At 36.9% G+C, this 24282-nt stretch overlaps 1 protein-coding gene across 1 annotated transcript; it reads left to right on the top strand.

Moving 5' to 3' along the window:
• Positions 1–2969: 2969 nt before the first annotated feature.
• LOC104409557 (LIM/homeobox protein Lhx9) lies at positions 2970–4651 on the top strand (the record flags this gene model as incomplete). Its single annotated transcript, XM_010019464.1, has 2 exons — positions 2970–3172; positions 4394–4651. Coding segments are annotated over 2 exons (461 nt in total), but the record flags the coding sequence as incomplete, so codon positions are not given.
• Positions 4652–24282: the final 19631 nt, after the last annotated feature.

The following is a 24282-nucleotide window of genomic DNA, read 5'->3' as shown; positions in this document are numbered from 1 at the left end:
GAGGGACACAGGCGCAGCCCTGCGCCGTGGGTCCGCGCTAAAGCACACCCGGCCCAGGAGGCTGCCCTCCGCCTCGGAGCTGGCAACTTCTTAGTGACTGCTAAAGTTTCCTCTTGTCTCTCATCAGTGAGAACCGCCAATTTAACTTCCCCAGTAAACCAAGGCGGCATCATTCTACCGAATCGGTCACAGCCTAGGGTGCCCATGCCCATGTGGCAAGCCGTTGGAAAGGAATCCGACCTTTAAAAACGGAACTGTGGTTAGGCTAACAGCTTCGCCAAGCTGCGCATAAACACGTGTATTCACCAGCGGCCCGGCAGTACTCAACTCAGGTTTGTGAGCACATTGCTTTCAGGGCAGCTGAGCACAGGGCCAGAAAGGCAAATCAAATTCTGCTGCCGGATCTACAACAGCTTTTCTATTCTGTATTTTGTTTAGTAGTTTAATTTCTGCTTCTCAGCTTCTCGGTTGTAAAGTGGAAACACAACAATAAATAACTCAAAATGTTATGAGGTAAAAGCCATTCATACTTGCGGGCTGTCTGGAGTTAATGTGAAAAATGGAAGAAACTATTCAAAAGTACTTAAAACATTGAAGGCTTTCTCTATATTACCTCCTATATCATAGAATTAATATGTATTTTGAGGGAAACTGTGTTGACTTACAGCCCACAGGATACAGAAATGAGATGGTGAAGAAGATTTCCCTAGGAAAATATTTTACACAGCTGTTACTCAAAGAGCTGTTTACATTATTTCATTTTATATATATAGGTGCATGTGTGTGTGTGTGTGTGTAAAACTATGAAGAGTTCACTTGAAGAACTCTTGGCAATAAAAAGCAAACTGTTCTAGCTCTTTCCAAAGCAAAATTACCCCTACCCCTACCCCCACCCTCCCTCGAATCGACTGCAAAGAAATGAGCTTTGCCTGTTTTTTTGCTTCTCCTTAGCTATCCAGGCGATATGGTAAAACTCTGCTCTATGTTGTGGCAAACTACATAACACTGTTTCATCCCTGTAAAACAGACTCAGATAATTGTTTTATAAACTAGGATTGTCAGAGGATGGTTGGAGCCCTCTTTCCATTTTGTCTTGAAAATAAAAGCTAAAGTAGATCATGGACAAAACAGTAGGTCACAGAAACAAAGGCAGTAAGCAGGACAGAGGAGCCCAAAGAAGTTTGCATTGCTGCTGTAAACCCGAGTGACCCAAGAAAAACAACACAAACAAACAGATTGCAACTCTCTGAAGTAAAACCCAAGGACTGAATTCTGGTACTCTGATTTATGTCAGCTCATAAGTTACAGCCCACGTATAGTTTGACTGAAGGCAGTGTGATTGCTTGTGAAAACAAGTAGTAAATACAACCCAAATCTGGTCTGAAATTGTTTTTAAGGCAACTTTCAACTCCTGGTATTTTCAGAAGTGTCAGCTTACTTTGTTTGAAAGTGCAGATACACTTCTTAGCAGGGCTAGAAGTAAATCTAGCTATAATTAAATATTCACCTGATTTTCTGTCAGAGCGTTGACTTACCAGCATCTGTTCATGTTGACTTGTCTTATAATTCAAAAGAGAAAACACCTTCAAGAAGCTTTTTATTTTCTCCTGGTTTCAGATTGCTTTGCCTCTGTTTTTAGCACTATCAACGTCAATCTCTCTGTATTGGTTGCTTTCCCTCTTTCTCCTTCTCTCTCTTTTTTCTTTTCCTTTTCTTTTAGAACTAGGGATCAACTAGGCCTAGTAAATAATCCAATAATTATTGGAAAGCAGTTCAAAAATTCAAATGAGCAACTAACAAAACTTGCTCCAGTTTACAGACATTCTGAAACATTTTTAATTAGCTGCTCTTTAATTAATATTCCCTGCTATGATGACACTATCAATTTTCTCCTCTGTGACTGAGCTATCTTTATAAAAGATATGCGATCTTATGAACTGGTAACACGTTTCTCGGGGTTTTTTTAAGCTGAAAAGAAAAATATAGATGCCTGATTTTTTATTTTTTTTATTTTTTGCCACCACTGTAATTTCTTTCCCCAATATGAAGTAATGAAGCCATGGTCCCTGAATAACTCTTGTGCACAATTCACACCCATGAAAGTGTAATCTGAAACAAATCCATCTTTCATAGGCACTTTGGAAAACCCGGATCAGGGAAAGCAGGAAAACTCTTTTCAAGTTTTGAGACACTAGTTGGTTGCTTATGGAAATATCCTAAATCGGTACCAACTAAGAGCTACTGCTGATTGGGGCCGAGACTGAGGAACTGAATCAAGCCTTGATGCAACTGCTTTCTAGATATGTTTTACAGACAAAGGTCTTTGAGCAGTTCATATAAACTCCCAGCCAGAGTCCAAAAGCATTTATTTTATCAGCAAAACCTTCCAGATTTTGTGCTTTCTTGATAAATTGTCATAACAAACTTTCCTGCTGTACATCTCTTTTTATAGGTGCTTGTGATTTGGGGGAAAAGCTCAGGAACATTCAAAATGCTGGTTTGACCTTTATTTTTCTCTCAAGATAAGAGTCTTTCTATGAGCGAGATTTCAAAATCTGAATGTGATTTCAAATGACTCTTTGAATGCCCAAAGCAAAACTATCACCAGATGGAAAGGACTTGTTTGAAAATAAATGCCAAAGGAGAGGGAACTTTCTAAGCCTGCCTTTAGCAGGTACAGGCTGGGGGGACATAAGGTGTTTTAAGAATAGGAAAAAGTAATCTTCTGGATCCTTTTTGTCTCATTTAATTGCCACATCTGTACTTATTCTTGCACCATCTTAACCCTTCCTTCCTTGTTTTCTTCTTTTTTTACTTGTTTGCTTGCTTGCCTCCCTCTTTCCTTCCTTCCTTTTTTGGTTGTTTCTTTCCTTCCAGACAGTATGTAACTCAAGATTTTTGCCTCGATTCATTTATCCTACCTGATACATGGCCACTAACTCCTGGTTTCACTTTTTTTTATTGAACAGGTTGTAATGAGAATGAGGCAGATCACCTGGACAGAGACCAGCAGCCTTATCCCCCATCCCAGAAGACAAAGCGCATGCGCACCTCTTTCAAACACCACCAGCTTCGTACCATGAAGTCCTACTTTGCTATCAACCACAACCCAGATGCCAAGGACCTCAAGCAGCTTGCCCAGAAAACAGGGCTGACCAAGAGAGTTCTGCAGGTAAGATGCCACATCATAGGCAGAATTTTCATGACAGAATTTTCCCCTACCCCTGCCAGTCAATAGCATTTCCCTTATGTGTAATGATAGTGATATATGTAGAAATACTTTTGCTAGGTGTGTCCCTAGTGGGTGTGTGGAGGGGTATGGTATTACATGGCAGGAGTGCCAAATGTATGCCCTACCATCCCAAGGCAGCCAAATCCTAAAATGTGAGTTGAAATTAGTTGCATCCTCAACATGAGGAAACTGTCTCCAGCGTCTACTGACCCAGTAGATATCCTGGGATCTGGAGTCTCTCAGTTGTGACCTTATTAAGGGCAGAGGTAGAAAACATACCAAATTTATACACACTGGGTGAAGCCTTTGGGCTCCCCTGAAGTAGTTAATATGGCCCCTCAGTGAGCAGATCCCCTGATATGTAGGAAGCAAGCTTTGACCAATATGATCCTCCATGACCAGCTGGCTCTTTCTCTCAATGCCTGTTAGACAACTGTTACCATTGAGGGCCTACATAGCAAAATATCACTTCCCTGTGAAGGACAGCTTAGAAAACTACACTATAAAAATATCCCTATACAGTGTGTGCTAGCTCAGTGAAGTTAAAGCAAGGTGTATGTTACATGCAGAGTGCCAAGGGGCAGCAATTGAGGTAAAAGGAGAATCTATTAGCTGCAATTCCTTGTCTGTGTTACATGCCGCCAAAAACATTTTCAGTGAACCTTACAGAACAGAGAGACTAGGTGACCCGTATCAACAATCTGTATGATGGAGATCTTGTAATTACCCCTCCTTGCTCTTCAGCCTTTTAAAATGTTCAAAGCAAACTTTCAACCTTGGCAAAAATCTGCTCATTCACCCTTTGCCTCAATCTTTATGCGTCTTAACCCCAAACCTACCCAAACCAGGAATACACTACATGGACACCAAGAAAGTTGCTTTCCTTGGGTGAGTGAGCAGATTTTTTCTTAAGGCTGCTCTATGAGGTCTGCACACTGGGCTGCAACGTTCCAGTGAGCACTTGTAGCACTGGGCCCTGTATGCAGGGTCCCACTTGTGAAAGAGTCAGTACCACCAGTAGCAAGTGAAGCTATAGAGTGACTTAGTCTATTTGCCACACATGAACAAACATCAACAATTACTTAAAAGCAAGAACAAAGACAAAAAAGTAACAAAACAAAGCAAGCATCGGTAAAGAAATCAATTGGGATTGGTTTGCAGGTTTGGTTTCAAAACGCAAGAGCCAAATTCAGAAGGAACCTTTTGCGGCAGGAGAATGGGGGTGTCGATAAAGCTGATGGCACCTCACTACCGGCACCGCCCTCAGCAGACAGCGGCGCACTCACTCCACCCGGCACTGCGACCACTTTAACAGACCTGACCAATCCCACTATCACTGTAGTGACATCAGTGACCTCTAACTTGGACAGCCACGAATCCGGGAGCCCCTCACAAACTACCTTAACGAACCTTTTCTAACATTTCAGTTTGGTTTATTTTATTTTTTTTTTTAATTCTTACTCTTCATTATTATTATAATAATATTATTATTTTCAAGCTTTTTTTTTTTAATAACAAACCCACAAAATATTTGGGAAAATAAACAGCTTCATGTGTAGCATCTGCAGCCACTTGGCAAGTGAGTTTGAAGTAATATATTGCTATAATAAATGAACATTTATTGTTGTTAAATTGTACTCAAATTTTTTAAATTCGTCAAATAACTGGAGAAGGTTATGAAGCATTCTAATAAGTGCCTCTTAAAATTGTATGTTACTTATTTCCAGTACCTTGAAAAAAATGAATATTACCACTTAAAAAAAAGGGATTCTTTTCCCTCCTTGCTAACCAGATAAGAATCGGTTTAATTATAGCCAAAACAACACTGCTTCAGGATCGAATGTTCATTTACAGCATCTAAGAACCCCAAATTTTATTTAATTTTTATAACACAGCTAAAGGTTTTGCATGATTTATTTTTCAAACGTCGAAAAATAAATACAAAATGAATTAAACTTCTCATTGAAATAGTCAGACTGGAAGTGCCAGTGCTTTTTTCTAAGGCATTAGTCATGAGCCTGATCCTCCCTGAACGCTGGGGATTCTTACTGGGATAGCTAAATGCTTCTCTGCCAGTTCTTCACTCAGCTGGAATGTCCTTGGCCACCACTGGAAGCTGTGCCTGGATGGAGGGCTTGGAGAGAGAGACCCAGTGATGAGAGTACATGTGGGTGAGGATGGCAGGCTCAGGCTGTAGGCCTCTGAAGTTGTGTCCTGTACAAGGACAAGGCAAGGAGGCAAGATCTGGAAAACACCCTCCAAAATGAGCTCACTCCTACCTATGTTAAAGTAATTACAGCAGAATAACAACTCAAGTGAGGAGTCCTACTGATTCGAAATATTGCATAGGGAGGGGTTTTCATCTTTGTCAAGCAGCCCTGATTTGGAATAAAAAAGAAAGTAATTAGAGCAGTTCACTGCACAGCCTTGATATTGTACCATTAAAGCAAACAGGAGGTTGCCCACCTACTTTAGTGAGCACAAAATAATTTCCCAGAAGAAGTACGCATGTGTATTGTTAAGTGAGTTTTTGATAAACCATACTTTTTTTCAGGGAAAATGGAAATAAGCAAAATATAATTTATTAAGATGTTTAAGGAAAATTATTTCAGTACAATTTATACATTACTATTTTGAATTTACTTTAGATGTTTCCTGAGATTGTACCAGACACTTCGTTTAACGCATGAACTTAAATCTTTAGTTCATTAATATCTCTAACATATACTTTCACTTTTTAAACTTTGTATTAAAGAAAAAAATGCTAGCAAAAATTCTTGCAAAAATGGGAATTGGCAGCGAATAATTTCAAAGCAGATAAACTCGGAAGCCTTGTGGATGCTGATCTGAGTACATTTCTTAGTTTACAATAGTGATCTTTTTTATTTTTTTTTTTAATTTTATTTAAGCTAAAAGTCTGAATGGTCTGGGCAGTGGTGAATGTTCATTTGTATCCTTTTATTGTAGTTGAACACCAATTAGATTGTGGAGAGTCTCAGAAACAAAACTGAACAAAAATCAGTCAAGATCTATGTCTTGCTTTTAGTGGATTGTTAAGAATAACTTTGCACATATACCCCACTTTTTAGACACCATCAAATCTCTTTTTTGGTGGTCGAAGTGGCTATTTAATATATTTTAAAGGTGTCCTTTTTGGCTGTATAAATGTGTGGTTACATATTGACAGTTCACTGCCCACATTAAAGTGCATTATTGTAATTTTTGCTCAGGGTTTTTAAGAAAATTAGCACAGAAAAGTAGCTTATTTTTAAAAAAGATGATGGAAGAGATGTTAACACTGTAATAGAAGAAAGGTGTGTTTGCCATTATATATTTAGCAAGTATGGTTATCATCTTCTACGGATATTAAATCTTGACTTTTCCTATTTCTATTACCTTATGGGCATTTACCACTAACCAGACCAAACGACCTTGGTAAGGCTGAGATCTTTATTAATACACTTTTACAGGTAAAAATATTGATACTTATAAATTTTGTTCTTTGACAGAACAATATATGGTACTAGAGATCTACTTTATTAAGTAGACTAATTAAAACTCAGTTCTACTATGTGCCTTATGATATACCTTGGGAGTAAGTTTGTGAAAAATCAGGATATATGTGTTGTTTGTTAAATTAACTGTTTTAAACCCTTTTGACACCTCACTAGTTTTGTACTGTTTTACCTCTTATTTCTGAAACTCTTTTTATGGTGTATCCTGTTAGAGGGGACAAACATGTCATAGAAAGCAGTTGTGCACTCTTTCAGATATAGTTGATAAATCCAATAATCTTATATATTGAGCTTCGTGTTTATAGTACAGTAAGTGGTCTAGCAAAATTGTCCATGTTTCTTTGTTTATTGATAAATGCATTGTATAGAAACTATTTCCCCTAAATATTTATGGACCAAACAATTGTGATATATCCTATTAAATTTGTGTGAATAAACCATTTTGAATCTAAGGAGTTTTATTTCCCATCAGTTTTTTTGTTTGTTTTGTTTTATTTCTTTTTTTTTCCTTTTAATTTAAAGTCTACATGTACCAGTGCGTCTCTTTGCTTTTATGGTACCTGTGAACAATTGGTATTGAACACGGAAACACGGCCTTTTAAATAGTTTTAAATATGGTTCCTTCTTAGGTTTTCGATTTCCTCATATTCAATGTATATGTTAGTGCTGGTACAATTTAGATTTTAGCCTTTTAACCTCCTTTTTTGAACATGCAAAGTAATGCCCCACTGATTTGATACTGAAACCCTGTCTTAGACTTCTAAAAAAAGCCAGAAAACTAGCAGCTAAAGTAATTGCATGAAAAATATAACCTAAATAATATAATGAAATGAATCAAGATTTAATGCTAGGTATATTGAACACAAAATAGAATTGCAGACCCCGAAAAGCCAGGTTGCTCTGTAGTTTAATAAATTGTCACTATGATTTCTTTCAGGGAGAACAAATCATGGGGCATTACAGCCAAACATCCCGACGTTTGAAAATTCCCTAAAGTATTAAAAGAAGGGGAAAAGTTTGATCGGAAATCCACTGCAGTGAAGACAAAGACAATATTAGGTTATGATAATCATACATTTAAAAATCTATTGAGCCAAAAAGATAAAAATAAAAGACTTGATGTCATTTCCTGAATGTTAACAAAACATATGTTATTTCATGGTGTCTAATTAACAAAACTGAAGGCTTCAACAAATGGTGTGGTATTAAAAACAAATTTAGAGAAACTATGTATAAAACCAGAGCAACCTGGCAGCAATCTACCCAGTCCATATTCGAAGAAAACTTTTCTTAAAAAAAAAAAAAATAAAAAAAAAAAAAAAAAAAAAAAATCACATTTGTCAAGCACAAGTACTTGTAAAATAAAATCTGAGTGCATTCATTCCACTTGCTTGCTAATGTGTACTAGTCATATCTGTTAAATGGATTTTTGTAAATTCAAGGAGAACTCTTCACTCATTCGAGATCATAGGAATCAAAATTCAGTAACTTTAGTCCTATTGTTTCTGAATTCTTTTTTTTTTAAATGAGACAAATCTGCATGCACTTTTCCATCTGTCACATATAGTGTACATTTCTGTATGATGAATTTCTCTTTGATGTTTCTTGTATAATAGCTTTCATTAATAAACATTTTATTTGATGCAAACATAGTTAAATTTATGTAAACACATAGCTAATTGTTTCAACTAATTTAAACCTTTCTTTTCAAAAGAAGCAGTACAGTGCAGTTCCAATGTTATATATATCTAAAATCAAAAAGAATGAGGTAGCAATACTGTTGCACAGTCTAAAATTATTTCCTTTAGTGTTACCTTTTTAATTTTTTAACTTCTCGTATAAAACTGACATGTTAAAAAAAAATCCCATCAGCATCAACAATAGAACAATCCTCAAATTCTTCATCAATATAAGAAAACATAAGCAGTACAGTATGTCAAATCCTCGTTCACTTTTAGAGTATAAGGATATAACTTGTGGATCCCCGAGCTGTTTACATAGTCACTATGCAATGAGCAAGTATGTTACAAGAAGTTGGTCCTAAGTTTCCCAGTCCAAATCACAGATGATTTTTACAAGCCAACAAACAAGTGTATAACAATAACCAATTCTTAATAATGAGGTTTTGTAACTGTTAAGCAACTATTTGCAGAAAGATTTTTCTAAAATATATTCCTATTTAGCTGTATAGCCAAAGGTGTGTTAAACAAATTAACATATAAAAGACTTGCCAGAAAATCTTTCATTAAGATGACATTTTTATTATATACTAATGAACCCTATGTAAACAATGTAACTTTTATGAATGATGGACATTAAATATTTCACTTACGTGTATTCTCAGCATTTTGCATGTTTTCTTAAACTTTTCCAGTTTCTGAATTCTAAAAAGAAAACCATACAATTACTAACAACATAACACAAAGTTATGTAGAGATTGCTGCAGTCATCTCTGGAAACCGGTAACCAAGAGTGTTCTAACGGCAATAAAAGGTATCATTTATTGGTGGTAATTATGGGAAGCATTGTTTAAACAACAGTTTTATAGTATGTTGTAAAGTTCTATAGAAAAAGGTTAGCATCTTGGACTTAATTCAAATCAGCTTGATCAGAAATTTAAGTATATTGTGAAATTCTTAAACTAAGCCTTATGCGTATTTATTACTGCAGAAAGTAAGTAAATGTAGGAAAGCAACTATTCGTGTCACAGCAATAATGTGGTTTCCCCCTGTTGTCCATAGGAAAATATTACAAACATTAATTATTCAAATCAGTAAAGAACCTGGTGGTGTTTAGGGCCAAGAAAAAAAAAAAAGCATGTACTATAATTATTCTTACGTCAATCACTGCATTCTTCAATGAGTTCCTTCTCCCCAGTTGAATACTTACAGATTATAGGCATTAAGGTTTGATTTTTCTTAACAACACTATTCTTTGTTTGGAGATAGTTCTGTACATTGTGCTCTGATAGAGCTGACTAGTTGCATTAGTTCTTTATCTTAAAAGAAAAAAAAAAATCCAAATTTTTTGAAAGATAAAGAACTGTCTCCTTCATTAAGAAAGCAAACAGGTTGGAAAGGCAGCATTAAATGAGAAAGAAAGAAAGGAGTAATTTCAGCCAAGATCTGAGAGAACGCAAGACAAATTTAGGTTTTCAGGATTGTTGTGAGAAATGTGTTGGGGATCATAAACCATATATGGTTATGTGGATACATATCCATGTCTAGATGCAGCATTTGTTTGCACTCCTGGTCTTGAAAAATAAGTCAGATTGTGCAGTCCTGAAACATCTTATTCAGAATTACTGAAGAGAAATGGCTTGCAGGAACCTGGTCCTGGTCAAATGACAGAAGGCTGACACCACAGTCCACTGAAATTGGTGAAGATTCTCTCTCTGATTCCATGGGCTTTCAGCCAAGAGCTGAACATGGAGATTAAATTACTCTCTTGTCTCTAAAGAAAGCATAACCTACAGAATGAGACAGAATACATAGGACAGCCATGCCGCTCTGTGCTTTGGACTTCATTCTTCAGAGCTGCTAATCCAAGCACCTGGCACATGCATTAAATTGACTTCAAAATATTTCTTCCTCCTTCACCGAAATACAGGACACAAATTATACTGGAATTTCCAGAAGCTACTATAGTGTTGGAGACTTTATTCAGTTATTCTGCAATGTTGAACAATTCTTCAGGCTTCTCGCTTGACACAGACTTATCTCGACACATACCTATATACGTATTCTTGTCTTGCCTTCAGATAACCAGTATTTTCATATTTATTTAAGTCATTCAAACCTACAGGAAGCAACTCTCCATGCTTACATGTGCTAGCAAAGGCAGTTGTCATAGTTTTTGGTTTGATACTCCCTTACAGCAAAACATTTTTCTGGAGTAGGTTTTTTTTGTGATTAATTTATACTTTCATATGTTTTTTTCTTTTTATAGCCTTTCAACTAAAAAAATGTAGTGCTTGAAACATCTATGTGTACAGATTATTTTGCCAGCTTTTCCTGTAATACCTAGAAAAAAAAAAATCTACTGCAATAGTTGAATTCATGGCTTGCATGTTATTGTAAGAGCATTCTCCTCTACAAATTTATTTTACCATAAGAAATGATATCTACTACATTCAATTCTAATGTTAACTAGTATGATTAATATTAGAAATGATAGATCTTTAGCTGCACTCATTTCTGGCTCAAGTGTGCTTCTGTTTTTGGAAATGGAATTGCAAGCAAGCATTCTTTGAAATTTCTGATATTTGCTACTGCTAGGAGCAGAGGGCTAGACTGAAGGTGTGATCTAGCGTGACAAAAATCAGTGTTATTTTCCAGTTTGCCCCCTTTTCAAATTGGACTTTAACAAATGATAAAAATACTGCAAATAATTATTTTACTGGTAGAAAATAAGTTAGATATGCTTCCCTTTTGCACACTTCAATACAGATTTCTGAGTCTGAACAGATGCACAGCGTTTTGAATCTTTGAGACTGTTGCATGTAGCAAATAAATAAATAAGGGAAAGGACAAGATAAGAAATGGTTATCAGACTGCAAATATAAGCAGTCACTAGGAAAGATGTGGTAGCTTTCTATTTATCATCCTAAGAATCCTTATTTCATCATTTTAGTTGAGGAATTTGGACTTACCTGAGAGTAAAATGATCAACTAGGTTGCTGTTGCCACATGCTTCTTGCTCCCACAACTGAAATGCAATAGAGAACAAGCTGTAATAAGAATTTTTCAGGAATAATTATCTACCAAAATAACAGAATGCTGCTCAATATTCTAAAACCAGTAAAACAAAATGCAATTCAGGAAAGCCGAGATCACTCATTTATATCTTAAGTTATAAACATATACAGGCTCATAATTTCGGTTCAATTCCAAAGGATAATTAACTTCACCAAACAAACACATATTCCATCCCAACAAGGAGCTATGCATGGAGTGGCGGTAGAGACAAGTTCAGAAAGTAACTAACTTGGCAGCTTAGAGGTGAATGTTTAGTGCTTGGCCTGCAGCCACAAGCATTAGACAATACCTCTCATTTTCTTTTCTGGCTGTCAAGTAAAGTAATTTTTGACTTTAGAAGAAAAAGTGGGCTACAGAAAAGAAAGCTAAATAGACACTGTGAAGTACGTGAATGGGATTGTGTGCCTTTTATGTGCCTGCTATCACATTCGATCTAAAATGCTGCTGCACTGAGGCTCCAAATATCAGTCTTAAAGAAGCTACTGCTTTCATTCTGCTTTTTTATTTGAAAATGCCTTGCTTCTTGCATGAGGTTATGTAGACAGACTCTTACTGCTTTAGCTGAAGTAATTTCTTACCCCATTTTGTCGAAACCATTCTTAATAACCAAACCATTGGACAGATATTAATTTTGGGATTTTTTGTGAATCTGACTGGAGCAGGTTAAGACAGTAGAACTGCTGCTGTTCATTACAAACTATTAAAAAAAGTTTATTTGCCCAGGAGTGCTTTCCACATACAACAATGTTAGAATTGCCCTGAGTGAATTAATTTCTTCTGCTACTTAACCTGTAACAGAGCACTAACACCACACTAACTACACAGTAATTAGTAGTTCAAAACACAGATTTTGAAATGCTCTTGTGCAGTTCACTGCAGTGGATGGACTCAAATCACACAGTTCTCCAAATCACAATTTACCACTGAACCAGTATCATTTAAAGGACTGCATCATTTGGAGTGCTTAGATCTTTTATAAATAATACCCATATCCTGAGATCTTTTTGCCCCATTGTACAACAGCAGCAGATTAAAACTGGAGAACCCTAAAATGTGGTTGTGTCCTTGAACCTATTCAAACTGTCTAAATTCAGTATATTTCTGAACTGTTGAATTTTGGTGAAATCTTAAGCTTTTTGATTAAATTTCTTTGATTTCCTCTTTTGGATCTGTCTGAAAAAGAAAATTAGTCTCTTAATGGGCTATTAGACTTTCTCGTCTTTAGCAAAACTGAAAAATGGAGTAATGCATAACATCAGTGGAAAAAACAACTTTATAGAACCAAGATTTTAGAACTGTTCTAAAAATGTCCATCATCTTTTGTTGTTGATTATTTGTTTGTTTTTAGAAGAAAAAAGTAACAGGGAAAAGGTTTTTTGGAAACATGCTGTCCAATCACTACTTTCCAAACACCATTCTCTTCAGCCTCTAAATAATTTTGCCATTAAATTAAATAACATTCCATTATGAAAACCTCTTAACTTCAAGCAAGCTGAACCCTCTAATTTATTTTAATGTTTCTTGGTTTTTAATAGCTTGGAATATCTGTGTTTCCTCTGTACCATTTTTGTCCATGTAAAGCTCATCTGTGCAGGATTGCACAAGTAGCCTTATCAGCACAGTGTGCATCAGCTTACAAGACCCTGGATATAAACCCCAGAACTAAACATACCTTACTTCTGGTTACTTTCCTCAAGCAGCTTTTATTCCTTTTGTTAATCCTGTGGCCTAAGTGACTTATGCAGCACTAGCCAACAGGCCTGGCAGGCAGAGGGTACTAATATACCCTGACCAGGCCCACCTGAGCCTCACAGCCCACAGCCCAGGGCACCATTTAAACTAGGCCCTGAGGCCTTTTTCCTTCCTGAGCTCTGTCTTACCTCAGTTTGCCTTCTCCCTGCTTCTAGCAGGGTTGCTGAGTGGCCTAGCTCTGTCCCAGCAGGACTACCTATGGACTCCTGCATATGGTAAGAAAAGGAATGCTTCATGGGTTTTTATTTTGCTGCCTCCCCCTTCGTGGCTCTGTTTTGTAGCTGGTGCTCCTCTACCTTTTCTCTCAGGACAGAGCTGAGGTTACCTGTTAAAGTTACTTACCAAACAAAGGCTGAAACAGGGTGCTGGCCCTTGGGGCTGTGGTTGTGCTTTGTGATGTTCTCCCTGTCATGGTGCTGGGTCAGTCTGGTGCAGGCCGCGCCTGTGCCCCGTGGGCTCATCCGTGGTGGCTGTGTAAGAGGTGGTGGCTTCCTTCCCCTAAGTGTCCTGACAGCCTGAAACTGCTTTTGGGGAGGGAATCTTGGGTAAAAGCACTTGGGCAAATGTGCTCTGGCTTCAAAGCTGTTAAGTGAAAAGAAAAATACTGCCATTTATGTGTACTGAGCCTGCCTTGTGGTGGTGTGCTGCAGGGATTCCGTAAGGCTGCTGGTCTCACACTGTCCCAGGCAACATACTATAATGCTAATGGGCAGTAGAACCCTGGTAAGAAAAACTAATTAAACTCCTCTTTTTACTTCCAACTTGCACCCATATGCTACGATCCCGGTTGTGGAAACATTTATGCATGCCTTTAACTTCCTTATCCTGTGTGACACCACTGAAATGTATTTAAATGGAATTATTTGCAGTACTGGACTTAACTGGAGGCATAAACCACTAAAATTAAAGTTTAGTGTATAATTTATACCAACTCTGTTTCCTTCAAAAGGAGTTTAAAGATTTTCAGGTGTGCTAGAGTACTAGTGAAATATCCCTATAGCTGCTGAAGTTTGCCTTGTTTGTTGTCAGTTGCTTATATTTGCTTAGGAATTAGTATCAGAATGAATGGAAGCAGTTGGATTAATGGTCTAAAAATGGTCAAAGGATGAAACTGTAATCTGAAAACTTTGCAAATATGTCACTACCTTATAGGAAATACATTCTGCACATATGTTATTCATTTGCGGACTGGCATGGAATGAAAAGGCCTACTTTTGGTATTTCAGGTTACAACAGATGTTATTTCTTCTTTGCTTCCAAATTATGATACTTAATATTCAGCCCACTTTAAAGTAGCTATATGAGAGACAAAGATAGCAATGAAGCATGCCCAGATTTTGGGATTTACTGCCAATGTACAAGTACAAAGCACCGGGGTTTTTAGTTTGTGTCTGAGCCATGAAGAGGATAAGCAAGAACCAACCTGGGCAGCTTTTAGAAAGCTGTGGGGAAAAAAGTTGTTTCAAACTCAAGCCAATATTTCTAGGGTTTTTTTGATCCCGATTTCCTTGCTCACGAGTGAAAGCGGTTTCATGTTCCTTCCCTTTAGGTAAAAGCATCCAGGGAAGCCAAAGCCTGAAAGGGAAGCAGAGTCCAACAATGACTTCACAACAATGCTAACAGCATTTAAAACCCAGTTCCACCCTCCACACACAGTTCCACATGGTCACCTCAGTAGGATAATAGTTTGCCCAGAGCATAAATCCCCTTGTGTGGTGACTGTCAATTGACTCTGACTGTAAAATGCAGTGAGAGCAAACGCAGTGGTGGGAACACATGCCGGTATCCGCATCACCGCTCCCCTGCTCGGTGCTGATGCTGACATGTGTCAGAAAGGAGGCTGCTGTTTCCTCTCTGGCTAATAGGGGAGTATGTCTTAGGGTGGTTCCTCACCTGTAGTGCTAATGGCAGTCCTGTTCGGAGAGGTTTCTTTTCACATCCTCTAGAAAGCTGTTGTTATTCTCCCTCCTGAGTTACACTGTTTGGATAACTGACTAGTAACTAATGTCAGAAGGCAGAATACTGGTAAGGGCATATACAATATCAATTTGTAATGTTCTGCTTGCACAGTGCCACATACAGATGAAATTCAGAATGTGTGCTCTGAATCCTCTGCAGAATTAAGTCTGACCCAAATGCAAGGTAAACATCTATTATTTACTATCAAAATGGAGAATAGCAATAGGAGACTGAACAGGTAAATATCTGTGCCTTCCCCAGAAGGAAGTGCTATATGCTGTACACTTAAACTCTCTCAAAGGTATGTAATGAACTGAGGAGTTCATGGGCTCAGCTCCTTAGAAGGTAATGTTGTCAAGTGTGCAAATTCCTTTGCGGTGAGTGTCAGCTAACTGACCTTACACATACCAGTGCTGCTCCTGTCTTTAATCAAGTTAGGCAGTGATTACACTTGAGCAACTTTCAAGACAAGCAGACCTATAGGCTCCAAACTGCAGAGTCTATGGTCCTCATTCATGTGCCCTGATTTTGCACTACATCTTGTTTGAAAGGGAAATAGGATCATAGGTGTTTTCCACTACATGCATAGAACAAATGATTGGAATTAATCAAGATTATTTGCAGCAACCCTCAAGTTCAGCAGCTATTTAAAGGTTAACAGGTGTTAACCAGGTGTCCGTGTATGGCTTTTAAGAGCAAGGAGTGGTGGCAGTACTCCCAATGCCCCTGGGGAACCCTTTCCTTCATGTAGATATTTCTGTGCTAATGCTGCCATACATGTATTATCATTAATGTGACATTAGTGAAAGTGAAATCCAGTATACAGTACTGGGAAAGAGGAAATGCTTAGAATGATGACAAATGTAGCACATATATAAAATTATTAGACTATTTTATGTTTTGTTCCCTGTGTGTTGATGTCGCACCATTGTTTTCCAGTAGACTTACTTACATGACTGAAATAGTCACTATATAGTCTCCGTGGTAAATAAGGGTGGTATATACTCTAACCACCTATCTAATAGCATCTTTTCTCAGAGGTTTTCTGCTGCAGCTCTGAATCTTGAAACACTTTTTCTTATTTTACCTTTGCCTGTAATTGTATCACTTCAATGAAGCTTTGCCCAAATTCATACTGCAATTGTGAATAGGATCCAATTAAACCCATTCCACTAAAAAAATTCAATCTCTTACAAAAGCTACTTCATATATATATAGTAAGTTTGCTTGCATGTGCTAATGTCACGTTTCCCGTTATCTATGCTTTGAGATCTCTATATAAGGAAACATTAGCAAAACATTTTTATTGGACACTTTTAAACTACATAAGAAAATTGAGGAAGTATTCAACAAGTAGCGCAGTAGGTTAAGTGAACTAGCTGTACTCAAAGCAGCATTTGCACCTTAGATCATATGTTGTGACAATAAGGCTCATCCACTTCAGATCTATCTAGCAATGGCTGCATCCAGCCGTGTGGTAATAGGATAAACTTTGACTTCACAGCCAGAGAAGATGGGTTCATTCTGGAGCCTAAACTTTGGGCCCTCTGACTGTCGACTGGTCTCTCTGAAGTTTTGCTTTCTCCAGAAGTCTTTCTGAAGACAATGTCAATTACTATATATACAAAATGACTATAACTATGTGCCAGTATTCTTGCAAAAATGCTACTGCATGCCTGAAAATCAAATAGTAGTGTTGAAATTGTATGCTGCATGGACTGCTAAAGCAATTTTTCAGGCTAAATCTAGAGTTTGGACTTTCTGGACTTAGTGAATCTTAGTGTTGCTCACATTTCTATATACTTGCTTAATGATGTGGGTGTTTGGAGCAACCACAAAGGCTTCATGCTTCTTATGGATGCCTCACAGTCCTACAAATGTGGCGAGGTGCAGATTTTTGTTCTCTACTAGGAGGATTTCTCATTTAAAATGCCAGTAGGATTTTTTTTGATGTAGCAAACGTATTGTAGCTTTCTGTACCTTAATTTTCACAAATACTTATCTGCAACAAAATAGTTATAAGTAAGAATTATGATTTTAAAAAACTTTTTAAGAATAGTAAAACTATTTTAACTAGCACACTGGCAAGTAAGCTACTGCTCCCTGTGGTTTTGTACTTTCTACATCCTCATCTAAAATATGGCCAAAGGCCTTTCTTCTTAATAAAATAAAAGGTATTTGGAACTAATTTCTACCTGATTAGTATGTCCAGGGTTCTCCATTCAGTCAATGGTTACCTATGAGTAAGTACTGGTAATGCCATGTATTTTCTTGCCAAAGAGCAAGGCTTTCTCTGTTCCGTTTTGGTCCAGTTGTACGTACCAAATAGCAATAACAAAATTATCACCAGCCTAAATGACTCAGGGTTGAATTAATTCTGTTTCAAAGGGTCTCATTGTGTAAAGTACCAGATAGATTTTTGTGATAGCCAAAGCTACTCAATACTGGGTTTTTTGTTTGCTTGGTTGTTTTTTTTTTTTTAACCAGGATTGGAGATTTTTTTTTTTTCCATCTAATATCTGACCAGCATTCTATTAAAAAATTGGTTTATCTTTGGGATCAAGATAAGATAGTGTCTGTCTTCCGTTTTATATGAAAATTTGATAGGGAATTTGAGTTTAGAGGAAAATAGAGCTTCCCTGTCTGTCTTCAGGCAGTAGCATAGTACTGCTGCTAACTGGTGGCATAGGAAGGCTTTAATAGCAGTCGTTTCTCATAACTGAAGGACTACGTCTGAGCACACTACTACCCTTCATTAGCACCTTTTTAATCATTTCAGTGCCTGCAGGTCAGCATATTTTGCGTTGCTCCAGTAAAAGTGATGGACACATACTGAAGACAGTGATCTGCAGCTTTATAACAGAATAAAACAATTTCAGTTCTTTATCAGCTTGCTGTAAATAGGCAGCACAGCACAGTTGACTAGCAGGAAAAAAAAATCTCCCATTTCTTCATCCATGAGAACTAAGGCCTCTCTGCCACTAGAGGGTGAGACAGCTACGAGCCAAATACTGAACTTTTAGTCTTTCCTGCAGAATACAAGTTAACATGCAGACAGGACCTTGGTTACACACATTTAGGAGAGAAAGATGCGTATCGTGGACACAGAAAGTACTCATATGCTTAAAGCAAAGAAATATGTGAACGATCCGTGGTGATGAACAATAATGGAACAAAACTCACTATCTAGACAACAGATTTTTGGGCCTTAGAAGGCAGACCTACAAAAAATAAGTTCTGATCTTTATTCAAGTTCTGAATCAAACTGTTCTGCTTCTAGGAAAAATGGCTTCTGGCTTAAAATGTCTCTCTTTTAGTAGAAAATCTGGGGGAAAAAAAAAGGTCTAGCTTCCTGCTTGCTTTTGATCTACGCCTTCTGTACTGAAGAATTTCTTATTCACTTTCTTGTAGTTCTTTGACTTTTCTAGTATTTCTTTCCTTTTACTGCAAGATGGTCTGATGCAGGTGCTCTGGTGTATCTTTCAAAACTGTGAATGATTTTCTATGGTTTTGTATGGCTATGCATCTTGTCCTGGTAGAAAACACTCACTCCTACTAACGTGTCCGTCTCTTGACTAAACATTGTAGAAATAAGTAATGTTTTGCTGCTTGCAGAGTCTCTTAGAAGATTGTTTTCTCAGAAGACTTCCCTAACTCACAAAGAAAATATGCCATTCAATTTATAAAAGCTACTCTCGAATCAGAGATTCAACAAATCAATATATTGTTTCTTCAGGAACAGTATTTCCTGATTTAAAACAAAAATCAAGTCCCACAGGATACTGTAACATCAAGTAATTATTTTCTTTTTTGTTCTTACAAAGCCTTCTGAAGAATTTTGTCTTTAAATATGTTTTGACAGTACCTGCTGTCTTGTTACTCTGTTGTTGCTTCAGCATTCTGAAGGTTTGAATTCCACTTTCTTTTTTTCCTGAAGACAGACTTTGATACTGGGTTTGTAAAAGATACTACAAAGGCACGTATGGGGTCAAGAGAAATGAAACTATGTGTCACTAAGCCATAGTAAAAGAAGAGGTGAAAGAAAAGAAAATATTAACTACCATAGACAGTTCTAATGTATTGTCTGGGAGATTTTAGTAACTTATTCAACTTATTTTAAATGGAAGACTATTTTTGGCAAGAATTAGGGCCGATTTTTGAGATTCTCGTCTAGTTGGAAAAGGGTAACATTAACCTTTGTATAGGGCATTACAATGTCATGCTACAGAACTATCAGAATTTTTTTTGGAAGCTTTTTGTGTTTACCAGCAGCATTTAAATTTTAGTGATGTTAACTGTGTTTGAAGTTACATGTAGGTTTTCGCATTTTCTGGCCTGAAAGCTTCTCATGCCCAGTCTTAGCCTCATGCCCAGATTTCGTTGGCTGCATTCTTAAAGCATAAAACCAGTTCCTATTGAACCTTGTTGAAATAAATAAGGTTTAAGAACATATTAAGCTCATATTAAATAGTAACTCACTCTGCTGTTCATGTTGTTTTACTTATAGTTCTTGTAAAATATTTGCATGACTTCAGAGAAGCTATAGAATGCTTTTTCCATTTTTTTTTTTTTTTTAAAGGTGTTATTAGAGCAATGAATGCTTACTATTCTTTATTTTTTTGAGGATTTTAACTGAGAGGAAACAAATGATTAAATGACTCCTTTGTGCTGATTTTTAAAATCTCTGTCCCCTTTCTATGGGCTCTTTTCTTCTAGTGCCCTAAATACCATGGAAGTAATAGGGTGTTTATAGTTGGAGGCAGTGATTGCTTTATTAATTTCAGAAGAAGAGATATTGAGTTTTATCAAATAATTTTAACCCTCAAACATATCCAAAAGCTTTATTGGTGGTACAAATGAAATCACATGGAATAATCAGTTAGAATATTTTTTTGCTATTCTGAATATCACATAGAAAGCATGAAGTGCTAAATGCATTTTTTTTTTCTTACTACAACACTAGTATACTAAGCACAGTTTCATATTCTGCATAGTCTTTAGCATCTTTCTACTTAGTGATTTCTATAGGATTTGCAGCTATTCAAACACTTTGCACGAATACATCCAAAATCACTTTTTTTTCTGGGCGATAGAACATAGCTATTATGGTTGGGACTAGATGTTAGCTGCTTACTCGTTTCTAAGGCTGAGAGTCAGACTTAATGCCGAATTAAATGACTAAACTTACTATTAAATTCAGTCATTCTCGCTGTCAAACTACTGTTAGCAGAAAGGCCCTTTCAGTTGAGATGCAAGAGCCATGATTTGATTTTTTTAAGTAAAAAGTTGAGGTAAAACGCCTGGACCTTGATCAGTTTGTAGGACGTTGCTGCTATCTCTCCCTAGAATGAGAATGCCAAAACCTACAAACTTATCTGTATGACACCTGAAAATGATGCTTGGGGAGGGTTGGTGCTGTTTAATTTGATTAATAGGTGAAGAGTAGTAAAATTCCTGGAACTGTTTGCTGACGGACACATGCAGGAGGGAAGTGAATTCAGGCATGGCTTCTTCTCTTCCCATGATGTGATCTCTGTATTTGTGGTCCACTGTTGCACTGCTCACATGTGCCTACTCATACCCAAACAGTCTTGTTACATTGCTGTAACAGAACTCTTTTCATGTAGGGTAGGTGATGGAAGGGCTTTAGGCTATAGTAGAGGGAATGATCTCCTCAAGCCCAGGCCTGACTCTGTGAATGCTCATCTTTTTACCATGGTATGGTTGGTGGAACTATAAGCTTCTGCTTCCTTTAGACTGGTAACTAAATTAAGCTGTTTATATGTTGTCTTGCGGCGCTTTTGTAGGCTAGCTAAGACAGAAAACAACCATTTAAGTATCAGTTTTTCTTTCACTCAATGTCCTCCACTGCACAGAGCAGTTCCACTGGCTCTTTTGCAGCAGAAGTGTTTCACTGCTCTGGGATTTGGGGAACTTCTCTTACCCTGTCTGAGCTCCTTCTCTTCTCTCTGTATGGCTTGGCCACCAGCTTTAGCTGATCTGACATTCTTTCCCACAGAAACATGAATGGGAATGGCAGGTAGCAGCACAGTAGTTATCTGTTGCTTATTTTAAATGTGGCTGTCAGATAAAAGCTGAACATGCTATTTTGCAAACAGCTCCTCCAGACAGGCTATGCAGGCCTGAGCAAAGAATGAAAAAACCCCTACCATCCATTTTATGAGGCCTTGAAATAAAGCTTATTTTATTCTACTTGTATATTTTGGAGTTTCATGGTATTTGTAGGCCTGAAGAACCAAGTAGTAAACATATGAATTAATCATTCTAACGGTTTTCAACTTTCAAAGTAGATTATTTGTTTTAAAGGTTGAATATATCACACAGTAACAGCAGCTAAGCAGCAGCTATGAAATGTCTAAGGAATCAAGGAGATAGAGAAATCTCAGTAGGCAAATGATAATGACTGGGACAGCAGAATGCAAACAGAGAAATGGACAAGGTGTTTGGTGGGGGAAGAACTCCAAAACCTTAGTTTTCACTTTATCATGTGTTTTTTTGGATTTTGTTGTATCATCTAAAGATAGTGCCTGTCATACAAACTCAATCTGAATATTTTAGTCAGGCTTTGACTTATGGAAGTGCCAGAGGAAACAGGTGGTAAAACAATGGATCAGATTCTGACCATGGTTGTACATGATGAACTGGTAATGGGAAGTGTAAAATCTGTTTTTACTCATCTGTTTTTTGTGGTATGACACTAAAGCCCAATGCTTCTCTGTTCTCATTCTATTTTCTTTTTCCAGCTAGATCCAGATCGAGGCAGAAGAAAAGTTCAAATAAGGTAATTTATAGGAGGAAAACTTCTGAAGGAAAACCCTTCTACTATGAATCTGATATATTTAACTGCTTTTTATGGGAAAGGGATTAATTTAAAAAAAATAAATAGTGAACTATTAACTGAAATTTCTAGAAAAAATACAACTAATGCTTGAAATACACCCATTTTATATTGTACGCTAAGACACAACAATGTCTTAGTAAAATTTTCTTGAATACTCTTTATACGTACATGTAAGAGGCTGGTTTTATACTGCGCAGTACCTTGGAGAACCATCTACTGTGTAAACTGAACTGAAACTTGAAAATGTTACCACTGCAGACTGTCAAGTTTTATTTCCACTTTTTGATTACTTTGGGTGTGGAAAAAACCCTAAAACTCTTCACTATGTTCGAAGACAATGCAGTATAAGTAGAAAGAGTACTTCTACAATACAGGCTAAAAGAGTAAGTCATACTAGCTTTGATACATGATGTACGTTTAGTGTTTGAGGCCCATTGTTACAGAATATATGGAATACTAAAGTATATGCACCAAGGTTACTGAAGCTCATAATAGCATTCAACATCACAATATATTAATATAACTACTTGAAATTATATAATATTGTATGCCCTATTATATTATTCTGAATTGAATAGGTTATATAAAGTATAACCACAAAATTTGAGTATTTGAGATTTTACTGGAAACAGACTACACCTAATTAGGACACTATGGCTGAAATGTTATTGCTTACTAATGATATATTGCTGGTGCATTGCATAATTCTTGTGCTCTTATTGCATATGAATGAAGATATAAAACATTTAGGAATATGGATAAGCAGGCTGTAAATACCAGACACACAGGCATAGTAGAAACATTGAAGATGCACAAAGCTTAGAACAAACTCCCATCTACACATGAATCAGTAACTCTTTGTGTGTATATTGAGATGTTTCTGTGAAACCTCACCTATATGCACTATCTATAGGTGAAATTAGGCTCAGATCTTGCAGAGAAAATGGAATTCTACTGTTGACTATAAATACTGGCTATTTACTTACATACTTTCATCTTAACCTGCGGTTCACTTCCTAATAAATAGGAGCAACATAAATCCAGTATCCAGTGGCAGTGCTAGGAACTTGCAAAAGTAACAACTGATCCAAGGGTGCTTAAAGCTGGTTCTGGGAGCTGAATGTTCCCATTCCTATTTAGACATTCAGTGCTATTTCTTGCCCATACATTTAACTGCAGATGTTTTAATGTCGATTATGGCATAATCCTAAAGAACCACAATATGTTAATATCACAATGTTTTGTTTTCACTGCATTGGGTTAAAAAAATAACACCCCAAAATAATGCAGCACTTCCATGCTCTAATCTCTCTAAAGGCACTTATTAACAAGTAGCTTGAGCTTGCAATTAATTTAACAAGAAGCAGAAACAGTGAATCCTGTTTTCCTGGGGATTTGTCTTGTGACATGCAATGAAGTATAAGTGCTGTTCCAGAGTTCTGGAGTGTTTTTTCTGTGTGAGTTGCACTGGTTTCTAATCACAACTGATGTACTGTGGCTGCCTTTCCCACCAAAGGGTTATTTACTCATCAATATATTTTTACAACATTTACATATTAACAAAATCAAAGACTCCTGGGGAATGGACGCAAAAATTATTAGGAGGGGGCATGCAGATGACACAAGTCTTGCTTTCTCAGAGAACTTATCCCAGACATTAAAATTACATTAATTGTGATTCCTAATGTTTTTTGTAACAAGAAGAGATGGTACTAGATATTTATGCGATTTACCCTTGGAATTTCCAAACAGCTAAGGCTAACTCTTGCCTTTTTATGGTCTATTTTTCCATAAAAAAGCAATGACTAGTAAATATCTCATGCAGGCAAGGTAGCAAGGCCTGTGATATTGTGGAGGGGGGAGGGAAGGGAGGAAAAGGAACAAAATAGTATACAGATGACTTTCTGCAGTTTAGAAAAACTTTTGGGTAGACGTAGTCAAGCTTCTTGAAGATTTATGCACGTACGCTGATTCAGTGCTCAAAACTACTTACATGCAGATGTGCTACAGAATGTACTGTTTCTTTATGCTGTATAGAGATTGAGAATTATAAATACAAACAGTCACGAGATCTGGGATCAGTATGCTCTTATCCATAACTACTAACAATTGTGAAAACCTTAACATAATAAGGATAAAATAGTAACTCAATTAGTTTACTTCATTTTCAGCTATGATTCATTACATTTGGTAACACTCTTCTAC

The sequence above is a fragment of the Nestor notabilis genome, unplaced genomic scaffold (assembly GCF_000696875.1).
Source record: "Nestor notabilis isolate BGI_N333 unplaced genomic scaffold, ASM69687v1 scaffold9248, whole genome shotgun sequence".
In the NCBI taxonomy this organism is placed as follows: domain Eukaryota; kingdom Metazoa; phylum Chordata; class Aves; order Psittaciformes; family Psittacidae; genus Nestor; species Nestor notabilis.
This window is presented reverse-complemented; position numbering and strand designations above follow the sequence as displayed.